Genomic DNA, 15,235 nt, shown 5'->3' with positions numbered 1-15,235 from the left:
TGTGAGTATTATACAACTATCCAAATTGCCACAAGTTGCTCACTGCTTTACTATTTCGCATCCCGATTCTCGAACTTTGGACCTTGACCCAAATTTGCTTGCCAAGCAGCATAATACGTGGTTAATCCGTCCACGACGCTGGCTTTTCGTGGCACCCAATCGACCAAAGCTCTCCCGGTGTATGGACGAAGCAACGTTGTGGTAGCGATTGCCCTCTCGAACGCTACGCAAGTCTCACTCAGAGCTGCTCATCATAGTGAAGAATACTACCAACGTACCATTGGAGGGTTCCTTGTAGTCAAAACCATGCGCACCAGTAACCTCGACGAGCTTCGCTAGGAGGTCATCGACCGACTCCGTCGACTGGTTCGCCCCATCGAAGACGAGACCACCCAAGATCTGCGCACGCTCCGCTACGCGCACATACAGATCCGCCAGATCGTCCGTGTGCACCGTCGCGATCCTCCCACCAACACTCCCCGGCCACACAAATCTCCCACCGGGCTGCAACGCCGCCTCGCTCGCCCGCCTGAACAGATCCGAGAACAAGGATCCGCTGCGCCCGTACACGAGCGACGGGCGGACCGCGATCCCTTTGAGCACCGTATCCTCGAGCACCTCTCTCTCGACCGACACGCGCCACGCCGTCAGCTCGATCGGGTTCGCGAGCGGCGACGTGTCGCTCACGACCTCCTTGCGGTCGTCCCCGTGCACCCACGTGCCGCCCGTTATGATGTACGCGAGCTTGGGTGCGCCGGGCGGGCGGGTCGCCTGCGCGGAGGCGCGCACCGTGCGGAACAAGGGCCCATGTGTCCCGTCGGCGCCCGCGAAGACGTCGATGACGACGTCCAGCGTTGGGACGAGGGCGATAAAAGCGGATGTGTCACTCGAGTCCCCGATCACTGGGATAACTGTTACGGCGGTTGAGTCACGAGATGAGCTTGAGTATGAACACGAAGGTCATCTCGACAATGACCTGCGGGAGGAGTAACGTACTTTCCTCGGCGGCGAGCTCCTTGGCCTTCTCCGTGGTCCGCGCTGCGCCATACACGATGTGGCCTGCCCGAGAGAGCGCCTTGCACACGGGAAATCCGACGAATCCAGTTGCTCTAGAGCCAAGAGTCGATCAAAAGTTGAGTGTTTGCGTCCAAAAAATGATTACCCTGTGACCAGAACCTTCATTGTCAAGATGAGAAGACGCAGAGACTTGACTATGAGGGAGGGTTCTTCGGCTCCCCTTCTTATACTCACTCTGTGAGATGCATGAGAACCTGTGTGACGCCGTTATCATTAGCCTGCCCGAGTAAGCAGATCTTCTTTTACGCATTCCAAATTTATCTGAATAGCTTCGACGGCGGACTGTGTGGGTGATTTCTTTTACCTGTGTCCAGCTGACGTGCACATTGCCACACGATATGTAAGGCTGTCTCATACACCTCGTAGTCAACGGTGAACTCCAAATCAGCGATGACCAAGCAGGTAGAAAAGCAAGTATGTGGTGCGAGCTAAGTCGTAGATCCTTTGCATTAATGGGGCTGTCGACTCGGGCGGGAGGCTTACATCGCCGATATTGATGCGTAAGCCCCTTGACTTGGTGGTGGAGGATTTGATCAATACGCGCTGTCCATGCCAAGTCCCTGCCCACTGCGCACGTAATATCTAACTCGTCAAGTTTTTGTAGGCTTCGTATTCAAGCCGCCAACAAAGAAGACTCACCAACTTTTATCTTCAGAGAAATCCGATAGCACCAGCTGGTGAAAGCCAGTGGCATCAATAAAGGATAAGTAGTCGGGTTCGTGCTTGATGACATGAATGACATCGTTAGCATTGTCGTATTTTTTCTCACGTTCTCCCATGTCATACAGCTTTACTGTATCATATGTGGGTCCAGAAGCCTGAGAACGCTTCAAGAAGATCGCGTTACTGTAACATTTCCACCCGAAGATCCGCAATTCAGTATCGCGACGGGATGTTCACTTGATGACAATGTCACGTCGGACAACGTCTCTAGTGTGCGTAATCAGAAGTTATTCAAGTCGCACCTTGCGTTATCCGCCGAACGACCCTTGGCCCGGAAATGACCACACTCGAAGCGGTGTCGGTGAAGGATCACTCAACGATGAACATGTCATTCGGTTTACAGAGGGGGTGGGGGACCGAAAGTATGGTCACGATGCCATCGTTTCCATTGAATTACTGGTCCGACGGAAACATGACGGGACTGCGATCCCAGGGCATTCGTCTGGACTCTGGCAGAGAATCGATAAGGTCGTCCAGGTCATCCGTGCCATCACCTTCTTCGTTTATTCTTGATTCCGAGTGTTCTGCTTTTAGAGACAGCGATGTTATTCGACACCCTGACGTCGACCACCCATTGTCCATGATATGCTGTCTAAACCACTCCTCCTGACTCGGACTGAAGCTAGTATCGCATCCGAAAACATCGAGTTCGTTTAAGGGAACGACCGGCCCTGATAACATGCCTATCCAGTCGTCCTCATCGGTCCACCAATCTGAAGGATGGGATTCCAAGGTAGCCCTGGGCCTGTATTTTACTGCGTGTTTGAAAGCGGCAGACGAGAATTTGCATTTGGGCCCCTGGATTGACAATGATTTCGTGTGGCATGCCAAGAAATCGTTTCCTTCTGGCCCGCCGTTGCCGAAAGCTTGAAGGAAGCCGTCGTCGAAACCAGCGCAGTCTGTGATAGAGACCTCTTTAGCGTCGCTATATCTGAGGACATTGACGAGAGTTCCCGAGTCGGCGATAGTTTCGAGATTGAGGTGATAATTCGCGCCGAAATGGAGCGGTTCTTCGACTGAGCAATTTTTCAGTGTGATCGTATTCAAGACCATCTCGAATGAGCTCGCCTCGGACACAGCAACGATGAAGTCACCCGGTATCGTGTCTAATGTCAGGTAATATATGCGGATGCTAAGCCCTTGAGGGATGGCGAGGTCAGGGAAGAATACAATGTTCCGCAACAAGATCGAGTTCAAGGTTTGGGAGGCTGGTGGGGTTTGGAGGGATAGCACGAGGTCCTTAGCAAGGATAACGTTCAGAGGATCCAAAGGTTGATATGGACCTAGCGAGAGATTGCAGTTCACGGACCGATCTTTCTTCTGCGGCCATGTGAATCCCCGGCGCGTTACGTCGATGAAAGTCTTCGGGTCGACGTACAGATCCGTCAAGGCGGGGCAAATGAGATCTTGAAGACCGTCAGCATCCTCCGTAGTGTCCGCGATCTCAGAGCGAAGCGCTAGAACCTGAAGTTCAGGAGCAGCTCCTCTCAAGTGGTTCACCGCCCCTACCACGGAGGATCTGTTTCTGAGATCAAGTCTAATGCTTCTGCAGCGGAAAAGATGAGGCCGGAGATGCGTTACAATGTACTCGACACGCGATCTTTCGTAGGCATCATCGGGGTGAGATCGTCCGTGGTGACGTTTCCGACGCGTGAGGCGCACGTCCAAAAGCTTGTCGTGCGACCAGGAGAAGTACTCTGGAGAGAAGGTGGAAGTGATGGGCTCGTCGACGAAGATAATGATCCTCGTCCAATACGCGACCTCGGTGGAGAGAACACCGCGCCAGTAGCTGGAGACAGAGGCGAAGCCAACGGGAAAGAGAGCAGCCAAAGCTGGCGGGTCTTTTCGCCATTTCCAGTACTTTGAGCTCCTACGATTAAGGACGTTTTTCTTCTCCGCCTGTGACATAAGTGTCGAGGTCAGCATGTCCTCGGAGACAAGACGCCGAGTCTCTCGATGCTCCTTGAAGACGAGGTCAAAGATCGGAAGAAGAAGCTCGAAAGGGAGATCTCTGGAGTATTCGAGGGGGTTCAAGCGGTTTTTTGTGTGTCTCTCGTGACTTTCACCAGAATTAACCTGTTCATAGATTGGCTCTATCATGTTGCGCTCGTTGGCGAATTCCTGAGATTAGATTTTAAAGGGTTCAGCGGGTAGCTACGCTCGAGAAAACGTCGAACTCACCATCTGAGAGAAAAGATTTGTGGATATCTACTGCCTTTTGATCACAAATCAATGTGGAAGCACTGAAGCAAGATTAGGCACGCCAAAAAAATGTCGGGAGTGTTATCGGAGCGTTGTCTGTTATTGCATAGGGGCCGAACACAGCCACGGCAAAGACAAAGTGTTGAACGTGACGCGTGGGCGAGAAGCGGGTCTGAACCGGCTCGTTTACACGGTCCCGTCACGACCAACCATCCTCGTCCCCAGGGAGCCCAGAGTTACTGCTGGCACGCTTACGAGCACATATAATTAACGAACATGTCAGCTCAGGTATTCCGAGCTGTGCGAGGTGAGCCCGCCCATTCTAAATGTTATGTCTAGCTCCTCATGCATCCATCGAACAGACAGGCTTAGGTCACGGAGAGCTCCTATAGCTGAGGACCATGGAGGCGGTCCAAGCAATTCCGAGCTTCACGTATGGCTTCGCATTCCCCACATCTTGGACGCCATCTGTGCCTATGTCAATGACGATTCATCCCTTGCGCGTTTGGCAAGAGTCTGCAGGGCATTCAACGAACCAGCACTTAGTGTCTTGTATGCTCACATCGAAGATATCCTCCTTTTCCTCCAGTGTCTCCCTCGGGACCTATGGACAATCAAGGGCCTCAAGAAGTATAAGAAATACAAAGAACTTGTGCGTGTCCATTGGTTAACACAACAGCCCTTTGTCTGATTGCCTCCCAGCGTTTCCGTCGAAAGATGACGCAGAGAGACTGGGACATCTTCGCAGTCAAGGCGGCCAGGGTCAAGGCCCTGGGGCCGCCGTTGTCCAACCCTTATCGCGGCCTTCATTGCGCACCAAGATATGACAATGACCCCACAGGCGTGCTATTTGTGCCTCACGATAGTGTTTTGGACGCACTCACGAAGCGTCCTATTCCAATACTGTTCCCAAATTTGCGAGTGCTCACAGGCGCCCTCCCAAACCCACTGTTTTCCGCTTTGCTGTCGCCCCAGCTTCGGCACTTGGATGTCACACACGAGAACATGGAAGTGTTCCTCAACAACGAGCCCTCACTCCCAGTTCTCTGTCCGTCGATTGAGTCGCTCCATATCTTGACATTCACGGGAGACGTCGAGAAGCCTTTCCCTACACCCCGCTTTATTCCTCAGTGGAGTTCCCTTCGTTCCCTCACTGGCAGTTTCTGCGTTGACTCAGCACTGTTGGACTACCTCAGAGGGTGCCAGAATCTTGACAAGCTAGAACTGTTTCCTTGATGGTCCTTATCACTCTATGGTGGTAACCAAATGCTAGCTCCGAGAGGTGGACTCGCTTACGCTTGCTTGATGCCAATTTTTGAGAGGATGTATCAGATGCCCATGATCTCCTGTTCTACCGGTGGCGCAGCAGCCCTCCAATTCGTACGGATGCTGCAAATCCGAAGCTGTGTACAAGAATCTGCACCGTCCTCACATCTGGTGTCGCCTCTGTCCCAGCTCATCTCTCATTCTGATCTCCAGTCAGTCCATATCACTCACAAATGCAAACGCTCCAATGGCAACTATCCTGCGTTATTTGAGGGCCTCCGCTGCTTATCTGTGTTCCACAACCTCACGTCATTCAGCGTTGAAGCTGAAACCCTTTATCCGGCCGAAGACAAGCTCAGCGGTGCCCAGCTCGGCAAGCTCGTCTCGTGCTGGCCTCGTCTTGAGACCCTGCGTGTAGTCGTCCGCGTGATTTCAACACAAATTTTGACGTCCTCGACCTCATCATAATTCTGCGTGTGTGCCCGACCCTCGAAAACGTTCTCGTGAATGTTTTGGTGAGGCCAGACGATGTATCGGTGATGTTTTCAATACTCGACGAGTTTGATTGCTTCGAGGACTTGGTGTGCTTATGCCTGGAGCATTATCCGGCGCGAAAAAAGGACGTGGAGTCTGTAGCACTCCTTCTTGCCAACCATGCTCCGCATTTGGCTCGCATGCACACGGAGGGTCGAGTTCAACGGGAGTTTTGGTAAAAAGCAGCGATGGAACAGCGCCGAAGCGCGAACACTGAAGGTCGGACAATCAATGATAGGACGAGGGTGTATTCTGGATGCGAAGGAGAGGAGATACAGGAGAGCGTAGATCAGGAGATAATCTAACTACTGAGCGAGCGAGCAGGTATAAAACAGAAAGAGCAACAGAATATCATAGGCGTCGTATCGAGTAATCTGCGTAGCAAGAATACGAGATAGAAATAGAAAGGCCCGTGGAAGCAAAACTCCGATCGTGTAGCGAATAGGAGGATTGGCGTGTGTGGAGCGATCGAGATGGAGTTGGTTTCGAAGCCGGCGGTATCTGGATCGAAGTGGTGTGGGCGTAGTAAGTCCGAGGCGTCGGGCTTACAAGCGATCGCGGCTGCTTCTTGTAAGTTGAACGATCCCCAGTTGAAATACAGGGTAGATACCAGTTTGCGTCATTAGATAGTGGGAACGTTTCCGCTGGGAACTGGTTTTATTTGCGTTGAAAATACTGAGGCCCTCAAGTTCGTTTTAAATAGTTAGTATGATGTCGCTGTATCGTTCAACTATGACTTCGATACCACGTCTCATAATACGTGGATGGAATCTACTTACACCAATTAGGAGAACTAGATCAGGTTATCAAGCGTTAAGCTTCGAACACAAAGGACATGGTCTGCAGTATGTCAAACGGGGGAATGTCTCAGAAGTTCAATACCCATGCAATATTATTGTAACACGAATGTAGAGAAACACATGACTAGAATATAAGAACCTTCGCCGGATGAGGGTGGTAGTAAGCTTGTGTAATCTGCAAGTACTCTGTTACCAGCTTCGGCGCGTTCAAATGAGTACATTTGGCTCTCGATAAAAGTAAAACAAAGTCTACACTGGTCGTAAATAGTAATCAAAAAGTCAATACTACACAAAGGTGTACATTTCCCTTGTCTACAAACGTATTCAAACATCCAACGCCTCCAAAATAATCTGCTCTGCCTTCTTCGACCTCGGCCTGATCTCGCACTCGAACGGCAGCGGCCGTCTAGATGCACACAAAGATTGAACGCCAAGCTCGCCACGGAACAAGAACAAAGACTCACATAGAGATCCCCGTCGAATACTCCCCGCTGACGGGCACCTCGCGCCCCTCCCCATCGAGCGCGGGACACACGTCGAATACGGCGAGAATGCTCGCTATCGCGGCCCACATCGTGGCCTCGGAGAGGAAGCGCCCCGGGCAGACGCGCCGCCCGAAGCCGAACTGCGGGTGCCCGGTGATCGCGTTCTGTTCGGGGAGGAGCTGGCCGGTGGACGGGTCGAGGTGCCGCGCAGGCTCGAAGACGTCTGCGGGGGGTTGATTGGGAGGGAGCGGGACACAGCGAACCATGGCCCTGAAATGTGTATGTTAGCGTCTCCGAGTCAACTGGAACGGAAGCCAGGGGAGAACGAACCAGACATTGGGCAGGACCATTGCGCCTGGCGCGATTCGAAAGTCATGAGTTCGTAAGAAGCATGGGGTAAGAGAGTGATGACCATACCCTTGGGAATAAAGTACCCTTCGAACACGTCGTCGCTTGACGTTGCGTGGGGCAAACCTTTGTCAAACACCCGTCAGTCACGATATCATACAGCAATGAATCGCACTCCTCACTCAGCGGAAGTATAATCTGCCAGCGCAGTACCTCGCGTATGATCGCTTCGATGTACGGCAGCGACGGGCGGTCCTCAAACGTCGGAAGGCGTCCGCCTCCCAGGACTGCGTCCATCTCCGCCTGCGCACGCCTTTGGACGTCGGGGTGCATCCGCATGGCAAGGATGAACGTGAACATGAACGAGGAGCTCTAGGAATGCCGCAAGCATCACCGTCATTAGCGTTTTACCGTCCGGATAATATGGTTAAGGAAGAGCAATACCGTGTCGAATCCGGCTTGCCAGAGAATACATCAGGTTTGCCCGTAGTAAAGACGATGAGTGAGACGTACGCACCCAGGAACACTGTTGATGCCATCGCCTTCATGGCTCGCTCCATTTCTGGCGTCAATTGCTTCTCGTCCACCTCAGTTAGCAGGTCAGAGACCATCGACCGTGATGCAGTGCCAGCCGCCTAGAACGGAGCGCGTCCCGCAACGTGTCAGCATTTCCAGAGATCCTCTCGGCTCAGAAGGGAGCTGACCATCTGTTGCTTAACGTACTCGAACGGGTCTTCAAGCGCGTGCCGTGCGAGCTCACGGCCCTTGACCGCGTCCCGCAGGAAGCCTGCACCCGGGAACCACGTTGGTAAACGCGTGACTAGGTGCTCCCCAATGCTCTTTAGTACCTCGAACGCGACGGACGGCCGCGGCTACTCACGGATAGGAAACGCGCCAAGCACGGCTGCGCGATGAGGGGGCAACGCGTCAATGAGCAGTTTTACCAGCTTCGCAGCACACTGAACAAGGTCGTCCGACCATGCGACGGCCTGGTAACCGTACGTGACCGCGAGGATGATCGAGGCTGTAAACCTGGTGGACAGGTCAGAGTTCGACAAAGCAGACATGAGAAGATCTCGAAGAGAAAACACACATTCGGAGATGAGGCTCAAACGATGCACTCCCCGGATTCTTCAAGAGGTCGCCGAGAAGAATATGAACTCGCTGAAGAATCAACGGTTGGTATGAGATACACGTCTCTGCGTGTAGAGTGTTGTGGAACAGCTTCCGGTGCAGCTTCCACTCGTCATCGTAGGGCAGGAATGCCGTGTTGAAGTCGGCACCAAACCTACATCGTGGAGCAACTATCAGTGCCATACATAGGTATAATAGAGCGAAGCAAAAGGGGTAGGGGGATTAGACACGCACAACTTGTTGGTGGGTACCTCTGGCCTGTCGCTGTATATGGCCGAACGCTGGTCGATCAAGGAGCGCACGACGCGTTCGGAGTTGAGCACAATCACATCCTGGCTGAAAAGCTTCATATACGCGATCTCGCCTGTCGCAGTCGAGCGACGCCGGAGGCTTGGGTCAGGGGATACCTCGGAAACAAGAAGTCTAGTACCGGGGGTGCACTCACCATACTGCTTCGTCCACTCCGTATATGTCTCCCAAGGTCTCCCGGGGTCGATGTCAAATATGTTGCCCACAAACGGGAGCCCTCTCGGGCCGGGTGGGAGGGGCAGCCCGCCGCGGGCTCTGCGCTTTCGCTTCTCAGAAAGCCAGTTGTAGGCCAAACACGCGCCCACAAGCGCACACGCGCAGTCGATCCACCGCAGGCCGTCGTTGAGCATGACTGCCACTATTCGGTTCGCCTGCTACCACTTGAGTGAAACGGGAGGGAAAGCAACCTGGCGAAAACCGTCGACACGTAGAGCGAAGCCTCCCTTCGTGAAGTCTTTTGAGGTGCGTAACGGGCGAAGTCTGTATCAAGGTCCGACCTGCTAGGAGCGAAAATCGTGGCGCGGGTCGCGAAGGGTCCCCGCCCCCGCGCGTTTCGGGTATTCGGCCCGGCCATCAGCACACTCTTCATCACGTCAAACCGCCGGGCATCAATCTGACTCGGGTCACATCTTGTCAGCCTGGCCGCAGTGGTTCAACAAAACTGTAGCCATGTGAAAAACTTGCAAAGCTTCACTAGAGACGCCTGGAGACGCGCGACCTTCATATTGGACGTTGTGGCTCATGGGCGCGTGTGGATCCATATTAATATTGTTGTCACCTGTCAAACGTCTCGGCTGCCAACATAGTCGCCGGATTTGCCGATCGACTTTTTTTACTGTAAATCTGATGCCAATAGTGTTTCATGTCGTAAAACATCGACCAATCTACACCATGACGCCTGTTCTTGGACATTGCAAATATCATGCCACTCTTTCATGTGCATCGTGAAACATCATGATGGACCGACTTTACACCGTAACATCTGAGCTTGAGAAGCTTGTTATACATTAATGGTCCTTCGATCTCCGCTTCTGAACCGCTCTCCGGCTTTGACTCTCAACTTTGAGTTACAGCTTCACCTTGAAATCCGAGTACGACATCGCAGATCCACACGAAATTTAGTTTGTTTCGGCATCCGTGAACGGGGTGGTCGCGAACCCGACCTGGGCGTTAGTCGTGTCAAATACGGTGTAAAACCTCTGGAGCCACCCAAAGCCGTCTGCGGAAGATATTCAGCACACAGGATTGCTCGGTGAAAGAGAGAGAAACGCACTGATGAAATCGAGGCCCTGCCCGCTGTTGGTACCCAGGTCGGAGACGATCAGGTAGATTGAGCCCTCGTTGCCGCCTAGGGTGCTGTTCAGCGCACGGGGCCAGATCTGCGCGTTGGGGGTCAGCTCGTAGCTGACCTAATAGCAGATGTTCAGTCACAAATTCTGATTAGTGTAATTTGCACGGGGAAAAATGACGCACTCCGCCAATATTGAAGAACAAGCTCTGAAGGTTGTTGTACTGCTCCTCAGTGATGGTGAGGAGGCCGGTCGTCCTGACACAAAACCGGGTAAGTGACGTTGACCAGCTTATGGCCGTTAGAGCTTACTTGTCCTCGGTCGCACCGGTTGCCTTCGTATAGGCCTGGAAGGCGTCTGCAGGACTGTTAGCTACAGATACTCTTGTTACATTGTACAAGGAAGCCTCACCAGTCGCGAGTAGCACCAAGGTCGTGCCAGTGTCGACAATACCAGCAGTGGTGTTCAGGATGGTATTACCGGTGCCGTAGGTGACATCTTGATCCACTCCCCAGTACTGAGCAGCATTTATCAGCAAAGTCAGAAGCTGTCAATCTGCAATGTTCACCCCCATAAACTTACGTGAGATGCAGGCGAGGTCGACGTGATGGGCACAAAATTGACATCCCCAGTGATTCTCCATGGAACAATCCGTCAACCCTTGGTCAACGCCTCAAACGTCACCCTATTAGAGAGCAGTACTCACTTGCTGTCGTCCACCCCACCAAAGTTGAGCTCGCCGTTGACAGCGTCGGTGGAGGTCGACGGCTCATAAGAGATGCCAATTGACTCCGTGGCAATCGTTCCCTGCGCGAACAGGTTATCCGTCACAGTGGGGACATTGCTCGTGTTTGACACGGTGCCTTGGGTGAGGTCGACGGGCCCAATGCTGTCGTATTGCGTCAGTCAGCTGTCTGTCTATATTTGTGATGCAAGGTCCATGAACCCACCCAATGATACCATCAACGTCGGAGAATCCCTGAGCAGAAGAAGCCACGCCGATGCTCTGGTTCCGGATGACGAGGTCTGAGCTCAAAGTGACGGTATCGGTGTCTAAAGATTATCTCAGCTCAGAAAGCTTCCGCTGAATCCGGGAACAGGACTCACACTCCTTGCCAGACATCTTTCCCGAGCCGTAAGACACATTCTGATTTTATCCCAATGTCAATCATATGGCATAGAAACGCAGAAGAACGTCTGGCTTACGATGGCGTTACCTGTGTTCTTGCTGGTGCTGGTCGGAGTATACTTCTTGCTCGCACCCACCCAAGTGTTCGAGCTCCCTGTTATCACAAGGCACAAGATTACCAAAGGTGTTAGTCAATCACGAGCATGTACCAGCATGTACATACCCGTATCGATCAACAGCGTATAATCCGTCGGAGGGCTCCCGACGCCCACAGACGCCGTATAAGTAACACCCGAATCTGTCACATCGACCAAGCTCCCCGAGCCCGATCCACCGCCTGCATTGCGCGCCAGAGGGCCATGGGCACCCACGCCGGAGAGGAACTTCTGTGCGCGAGCGCGATCCAGCCTGATCAGCTCCTTCGCGCCGCCTGAACCAATGTTAGCCGAGAAAGGCACTGAATAACCTGAAGTCATGTCGTTCGTCAAGGTGAGTCGGGATATAAACGCTGCACTGCTCAAAATCGAGGATGAGAGGAAGGCTGTTCAAAGGGGAGATGAGAGAGGGATGAAGGAAGGTCGAATTCAGCAATGCGGCAGCTTATATAGGTGAAGGAAGCAGCTCGTGATAAGGGCGAGATAGAGCCATTTGGAGAAGCTATGGAAGCAAAACGAGGAGAGGAGTGCCAATCGATCGTCATCATCGTGCTCCAGGGCTCGACGCAGTTCGGTTCGGCAGCCAGCACAAATACTAGTACCTACTTCGTTCAGCTTGTCGTCATCAAGAGAACTGTGGCAGCTTGGGGAGGAGAAACCTTGTTTGACACGCTGACAGCTGGAACGGAATCAGAATGCGTTAATATTTCCGTGCGCAGTCAGGGAGTTGGTGCTGGTGTTCGATCGTACCGCCGCGAGTTTACACCAGCGAAGAAGGAAGGTATCTTTAAGCCCTAAAGCAGATAGAAGACGTAAGGAATGTATCTTCTTGACATACAGATGACGCGCAGGTGTGGTAATCGCCTGGAGGCTATCAGAAAGACAATGAGTTCGATGCGATCAACGATCTGATCTCACTGATCTCAACGTCGATCCCCCCTCCGGTTGCCGCTTTTGTCACTGTGACCAAACTAAGCAGTACTGTGGTGGGGTCCCAGATCTGCTGATATTTGCTCCCGTGCACAGCTGTAGGCACACAGTTCGCTCATATTATTGGTGTTCCCTATCATTCTCCCTCTCATTAGCGACTGTGCTGTTTGTCTCACATCTGAAGTATTCCTCTCAATTGTACTGCATCATATTACATACATACAAAGTCCAACAATGACACTAAACACGCAAAACATTCTAATCTCAACCTGTAATGTACACACACAAGTCCATGCTCCGCCTCGCTATATTTCGCGTCTTCAGCTTACAGCTTCGCCATTACATTCGAACTCGAAATCGCAGACGCCGCAGGCAGTCAGTTGGTCTCCGCATCCGTGTACGAGGTAGTCGCGAACCCAAGCTGCGAGTTGCCGGTGTCGAACACGGTGTAGTACCTCTGCAGCCAGCCAAACCCATCTACAAGATCATCCTCAGCACACTGCACCGCATTGCGCTAGTCACACGGGCGAGACATAAACTCGACACGCACTGATAAAGTCAAGGCCCTGCCCGCTGCTCGTTCCCAGGTTAGACACGATCAGATAGATCGAGTCCTCGCTGCCGCCAAGGGTGCTGTTCAACGCCCGCGGCCAGATCTGCGCGTTCGCGGTGAACTCGTAGTTGACCTATAAAATCAAAGTGTTAGTAAGCAAGAGATGAATGAATCGATGGAGGAGAGAAATGCAAAGAGACGCACCCCGCCGATGTTGAAGTACAGGCTCTGGAGGCTGCTGTACTGCTCCTGGGTGATGGTGAGGAGCCCGGTTGTCCTAACGAGCCATCATCAGGTCAGCAAGCGCTCGTTAGCATCCAAGCGCATGATTGCAAGAACGCACTGATCCTCGGTGGCGCCGGTGGCGCTCACGTACGCCTGATAGGCGTCTGTAAAGGCTATCAGCGACGAAAACTCTCAATGCGTTTACCGAGACCTCACCAGAGGCAAGCATCAACAAGGTCGTGCCGGTGTCGACGATACCGGCAGTGGTGCTCAGGATGGTCGTCCCGCCGCTGCCGTACGTGACAGACTGGTTGACGCCCCAGTACTAAACAGAAAAAAAGATCAGCAGTCGTCACATCGCGACACTCGCAACCCCGAGCTCACGTTGGAGGCAGGCGACGTCGTCGTGAGCGGTGTAAAGTTGAGCTCCCCGGTGTACCTTCATAGTCAAATTTCATATCAGCCTCTAATCAAGGGCTCGTAAGATAACACGTACTTGGTGTTGTCCACCCCGCCAAAGGTGATCTCGCCGTTGGACACGTTGGCAGTCGACGACGGCTCATACGAGATGCCGAGCGAGTCCGACGTGATCTTGCCCTGCGAGTACAGATTGTCCGTCACGGTCGGGACCTCGGTCGTGTTCGACACGGTGCCCTGAGTGAGGTCGGCGGGACCGATGCTGGAGAGGGGAATATTCAATCAGCTTCCTGTCACTCGAGAGTGTGTGTGTGCGGCTGATCCACGCACCCGACGATGCCGTCAACGTCAGAGAACCCCTGCGCGGAGGAGGCCACGCCGATGCCCTGGTTTGTGATGACGAGGCTCGGGTTCAGCGTCACGGTGTCGGTGTCTAAACGTTATCTCATCTCAGAACGCTTCCTGATATGCTGTACTGGGAACTCACACTCCTCGCCGGACATCGTTCCTGAACCGTAAGACACGTTCTAAGTTTATCCCCACGTCAAACATGACGTGCAGACGCAGGAAAGAAAACACTTGACATACGATAGTGTTGCCCGTGTCCTTGCTGGTGCTCGTCGGCGTGTACTTCGTGCTCGCCCCCACCCAGGTGTTCGAGCTCCCTGCGATCAAAGGCGCGCACGTTACCAGATCAATCTCAGCACACTTACACCAACACGCACACACCTACCTGTATCAATCAACAGCGTATACTGCGTCGCAGGGCTCCCAACGCCCACAGACATCGTATACGTCACCCCTGAATCCGTCACATCAATCGTACTCCCGTTCCCCGTCGGCGCCGTACCCGAGCCCGTGCCCGCGGTGCCCGACCCGCCGCTCGGCTGCGCAGCATCACCAGCTCCTTTGTGGTGGTGGTGATGATGGTGGTGAGTGCGGAGGCGCTCGCGGTGGTGGCGGCGCTCACTGTGCGCCAGCGGGCCGTGGCTGCCCACGCCGGCGAGGAACTTCTGCGCGCGGGCGCGGTCCAGCTGGATCAGGTCCTTTGCGCCGCCCGAGCCGAGGCGCAGGCGGGTGGTGAAGGGCACCGAGCGGATGACGACGCTGCTGGACATGTCGTTTGTTGATATAAGATATAAGATGTTAGGTTACTGAAAAGTAAGCAAGAGTGTTCAGAGGATAACAAGAAAGAAAGGACTGGGGGAACATCGGGGCCCAAGAACGCGGGTGCTTATATAGAGATGGAGGGGGAGCAGCCCGTGATAAGCAAGAAATAGCACCGTCCTTCCACAGAACCTGGAGCAAAAGTGGGGGAGGAAAGCCAAACGAGCGTACGTCGTGCGAGTGCGTGCACCGGCGCTCGAGTAGGCCGGCTCAGCAGCCAACGTAACTCAACCTGTCGTCATCAGGAGCAAAAGCCTGGGGAAAGAGGAACCGTGTTCGGCACGCTGGCGGCGGCCTCGCTCGGTACACCCGCGGGACCAGAACGCGTCAACCTTAAGCTCAAAGTGTTTTTGATTCCGTGCGCAGTCGACGAGGTGGTGTTAAATGGCGTACCCCCGTCAAACACCGGCGGAGGTGGGATTCTTTGCGTGGCTAAAGCAGGGGAGCTGGAGACAGGGGTGACGCGCAGGTGTTGTGATCACACGGAGGCTA

At 53.4% G+C, this 15,235-nt stretch overlaps 6 protein-coding genes across 6 annotated transcripts; 1 reads left to right on the top strand and 5 right to left on the bottom strand.

The window, feature by feature from the left end:
- Positions 1-50: 50 nt before the first annotated feature.
- Positions 51-1,182, bottom strand: CONPUDRAFT_153747 (NAD(P)-binding protein; the record flags this gene model as incomplete). The annotated part of the gene is made up of 4 exons (XM_007770414.1): positions 51-223; positions 279-911; positions 997-1,109; positions 1,163-1,182. 4 exons carry the CDS (start codon positions 1,180-1,182, stop codon positions 51-53), a joined length of 939 nt encoding a protein of 312 aa, XP_007768604.1.
- A 1,011-nt stretch (positions 1,183-2,193) lies between these two features.
- On the bottom strand, positions 2,194-3,708 carry CONPUDRAFT_153746 (uncharacterized protein; the record flags this gene model as incomplete). Its single annotated transcript, XM_007770413.1, has 1 exon — positions 2,194-3,708. The coding sequence occupies one exon, from the start codon at positions 3,706-3,708 to the stop codon at positions 2,194-2,196; it is 1,515 nt and encodes a 504-aa protein (XP_007768603.1).
- Positions 3,709-4,200: 492 nt separating this feature from the next.
- On the top strand, positions 4,201-6,211 carry CONPUDRAFT_165408 (uncharacterized protein). Its single transcript, XM_007770412.1, has 3 exons — positions 4,201-4,309; positions 4,365-4,654; positions 4,705-6,211. Exons 1-3 carry the CDS (start codon positions 4,279-4,281, stop codon positions 5,236-5,238), a joined length of 855 nt encoding a protein of 284 aa, XP_007768602.1. The 5' UTR covers positions 4,201-4,278; the 3' UTR covers positions 5,239-6,211.
- Positions 6,212-6,815: 604 nt separating this feature from the next.
- CONPUDRAFT_124183 (CyP450 monooxygenase) lies at positions 6,816-9,364 on the bottom strand. Its single transcript, XM_007770411.1, has 12 exons — positions 9,015-9,364; positions 8,804-8,933; positions 8,529-8,723; positions 8,316-8,467; positions 8,140-8,255; positions 7,953-8,070; positions 7,880-7,893; positions 7,618-7,807; positions 7,505-7,561; positions 7,418-7,442; positions 7,067-7,357; positions 6,816-7,008 (listed from the first exon to the last, which is right to left on the bottom strand). Exons 1-12 carry the CDS (start codon positions 9,226-9,228, stop codon positions 6,927-6,929), a joined length of 1,584 nt encoding a protein of 527 aa, XP_007768601.1. The 5' UTR covers positions 9,229-9,364; the 3' UTR covers positions 6,816-6,926.
- A 467-nt stretch (positions 9,365-9,831) lies between these two features.
- On the bottom strand, positions 9,832-11,772 carry CONPUDRAFT_165406 (acid protease; the record flags this gene model as incomplete). The annotated part of the gene is made up of 11 exons (XM_007770410.1): positions 9,832-10,097; positions 10,152-10,287; positions 10,352-10,424; positions 10,479-10,524; positions 10,579-10,684; positions 10,750-10,804; positions 10,874-11,056; positions 11,118-11,220; positions 11,275-11,314; positions 11,374-11,450; positions 11,520-11,772. 11 exons carry the CDS (start codon positions 11,770-11,772, stop codon positions 9,997-9,999), a joined length of 1,173 nt encoding a protein of 390 aa, XP_007768600.1. The 3' UTR covers positions 9,832-9,996.
- Positions 11,773-12,572: 800 nt separating this feature from the next.
- CONPUDRAFT_124175 (acid protease) lies at positions 12,573-14,732 on the bottom strand. Its single transcript, XM_007770409.1, has 11 exons — positions 14,310-14,732; positions 14,165-14,241; positions 14,064-14,103; positions 13,907-14,009; positions 13,656-13,838; positions 13,544-13,598; positions 13,376-13,484; positions 13,278-13,323; positions 13,139-13,211; positions 12,932-13,067; positions 12,573-12,858 (listed from the first exon to the last, which is right to left on the bottom strand). The coding sequence occupies exons 1-11, from the start codon at positions 14,692-14,694 to the stop codon at positions 12,758-12,760; spliced, it is 1,308 nt and encodes a 435-aa protein (XP_007768599.1). The 5' UTR covers positions 14,695-14,732; the 3' UTR covers positions 12,573-12,757.
- Between the last annotated feature and the right edge of the window lie 503 nt (positions 14,733-15,235).

The sequence above is a fragment of the Coniophora puteana genome (assembly GCF_000271625.1).
Source record: "Coniophora puteana RWD-64-598 SS2 unplaced genomic scaffold CONPUscaffold_6, whole genome shotgun sequence".
Lineage (NCBI taxonomy): Eukaryota > Fungi > Basidiomycota > Agaricomycetes > Boletales > Coniophoraceae > Coniophora > Coniophora puteana.
The sequence above is the reverse complement of the archived record's forward strand: the minus strand, read 5'-3'. Positions and strand labels throughout refer to the sequence as shown.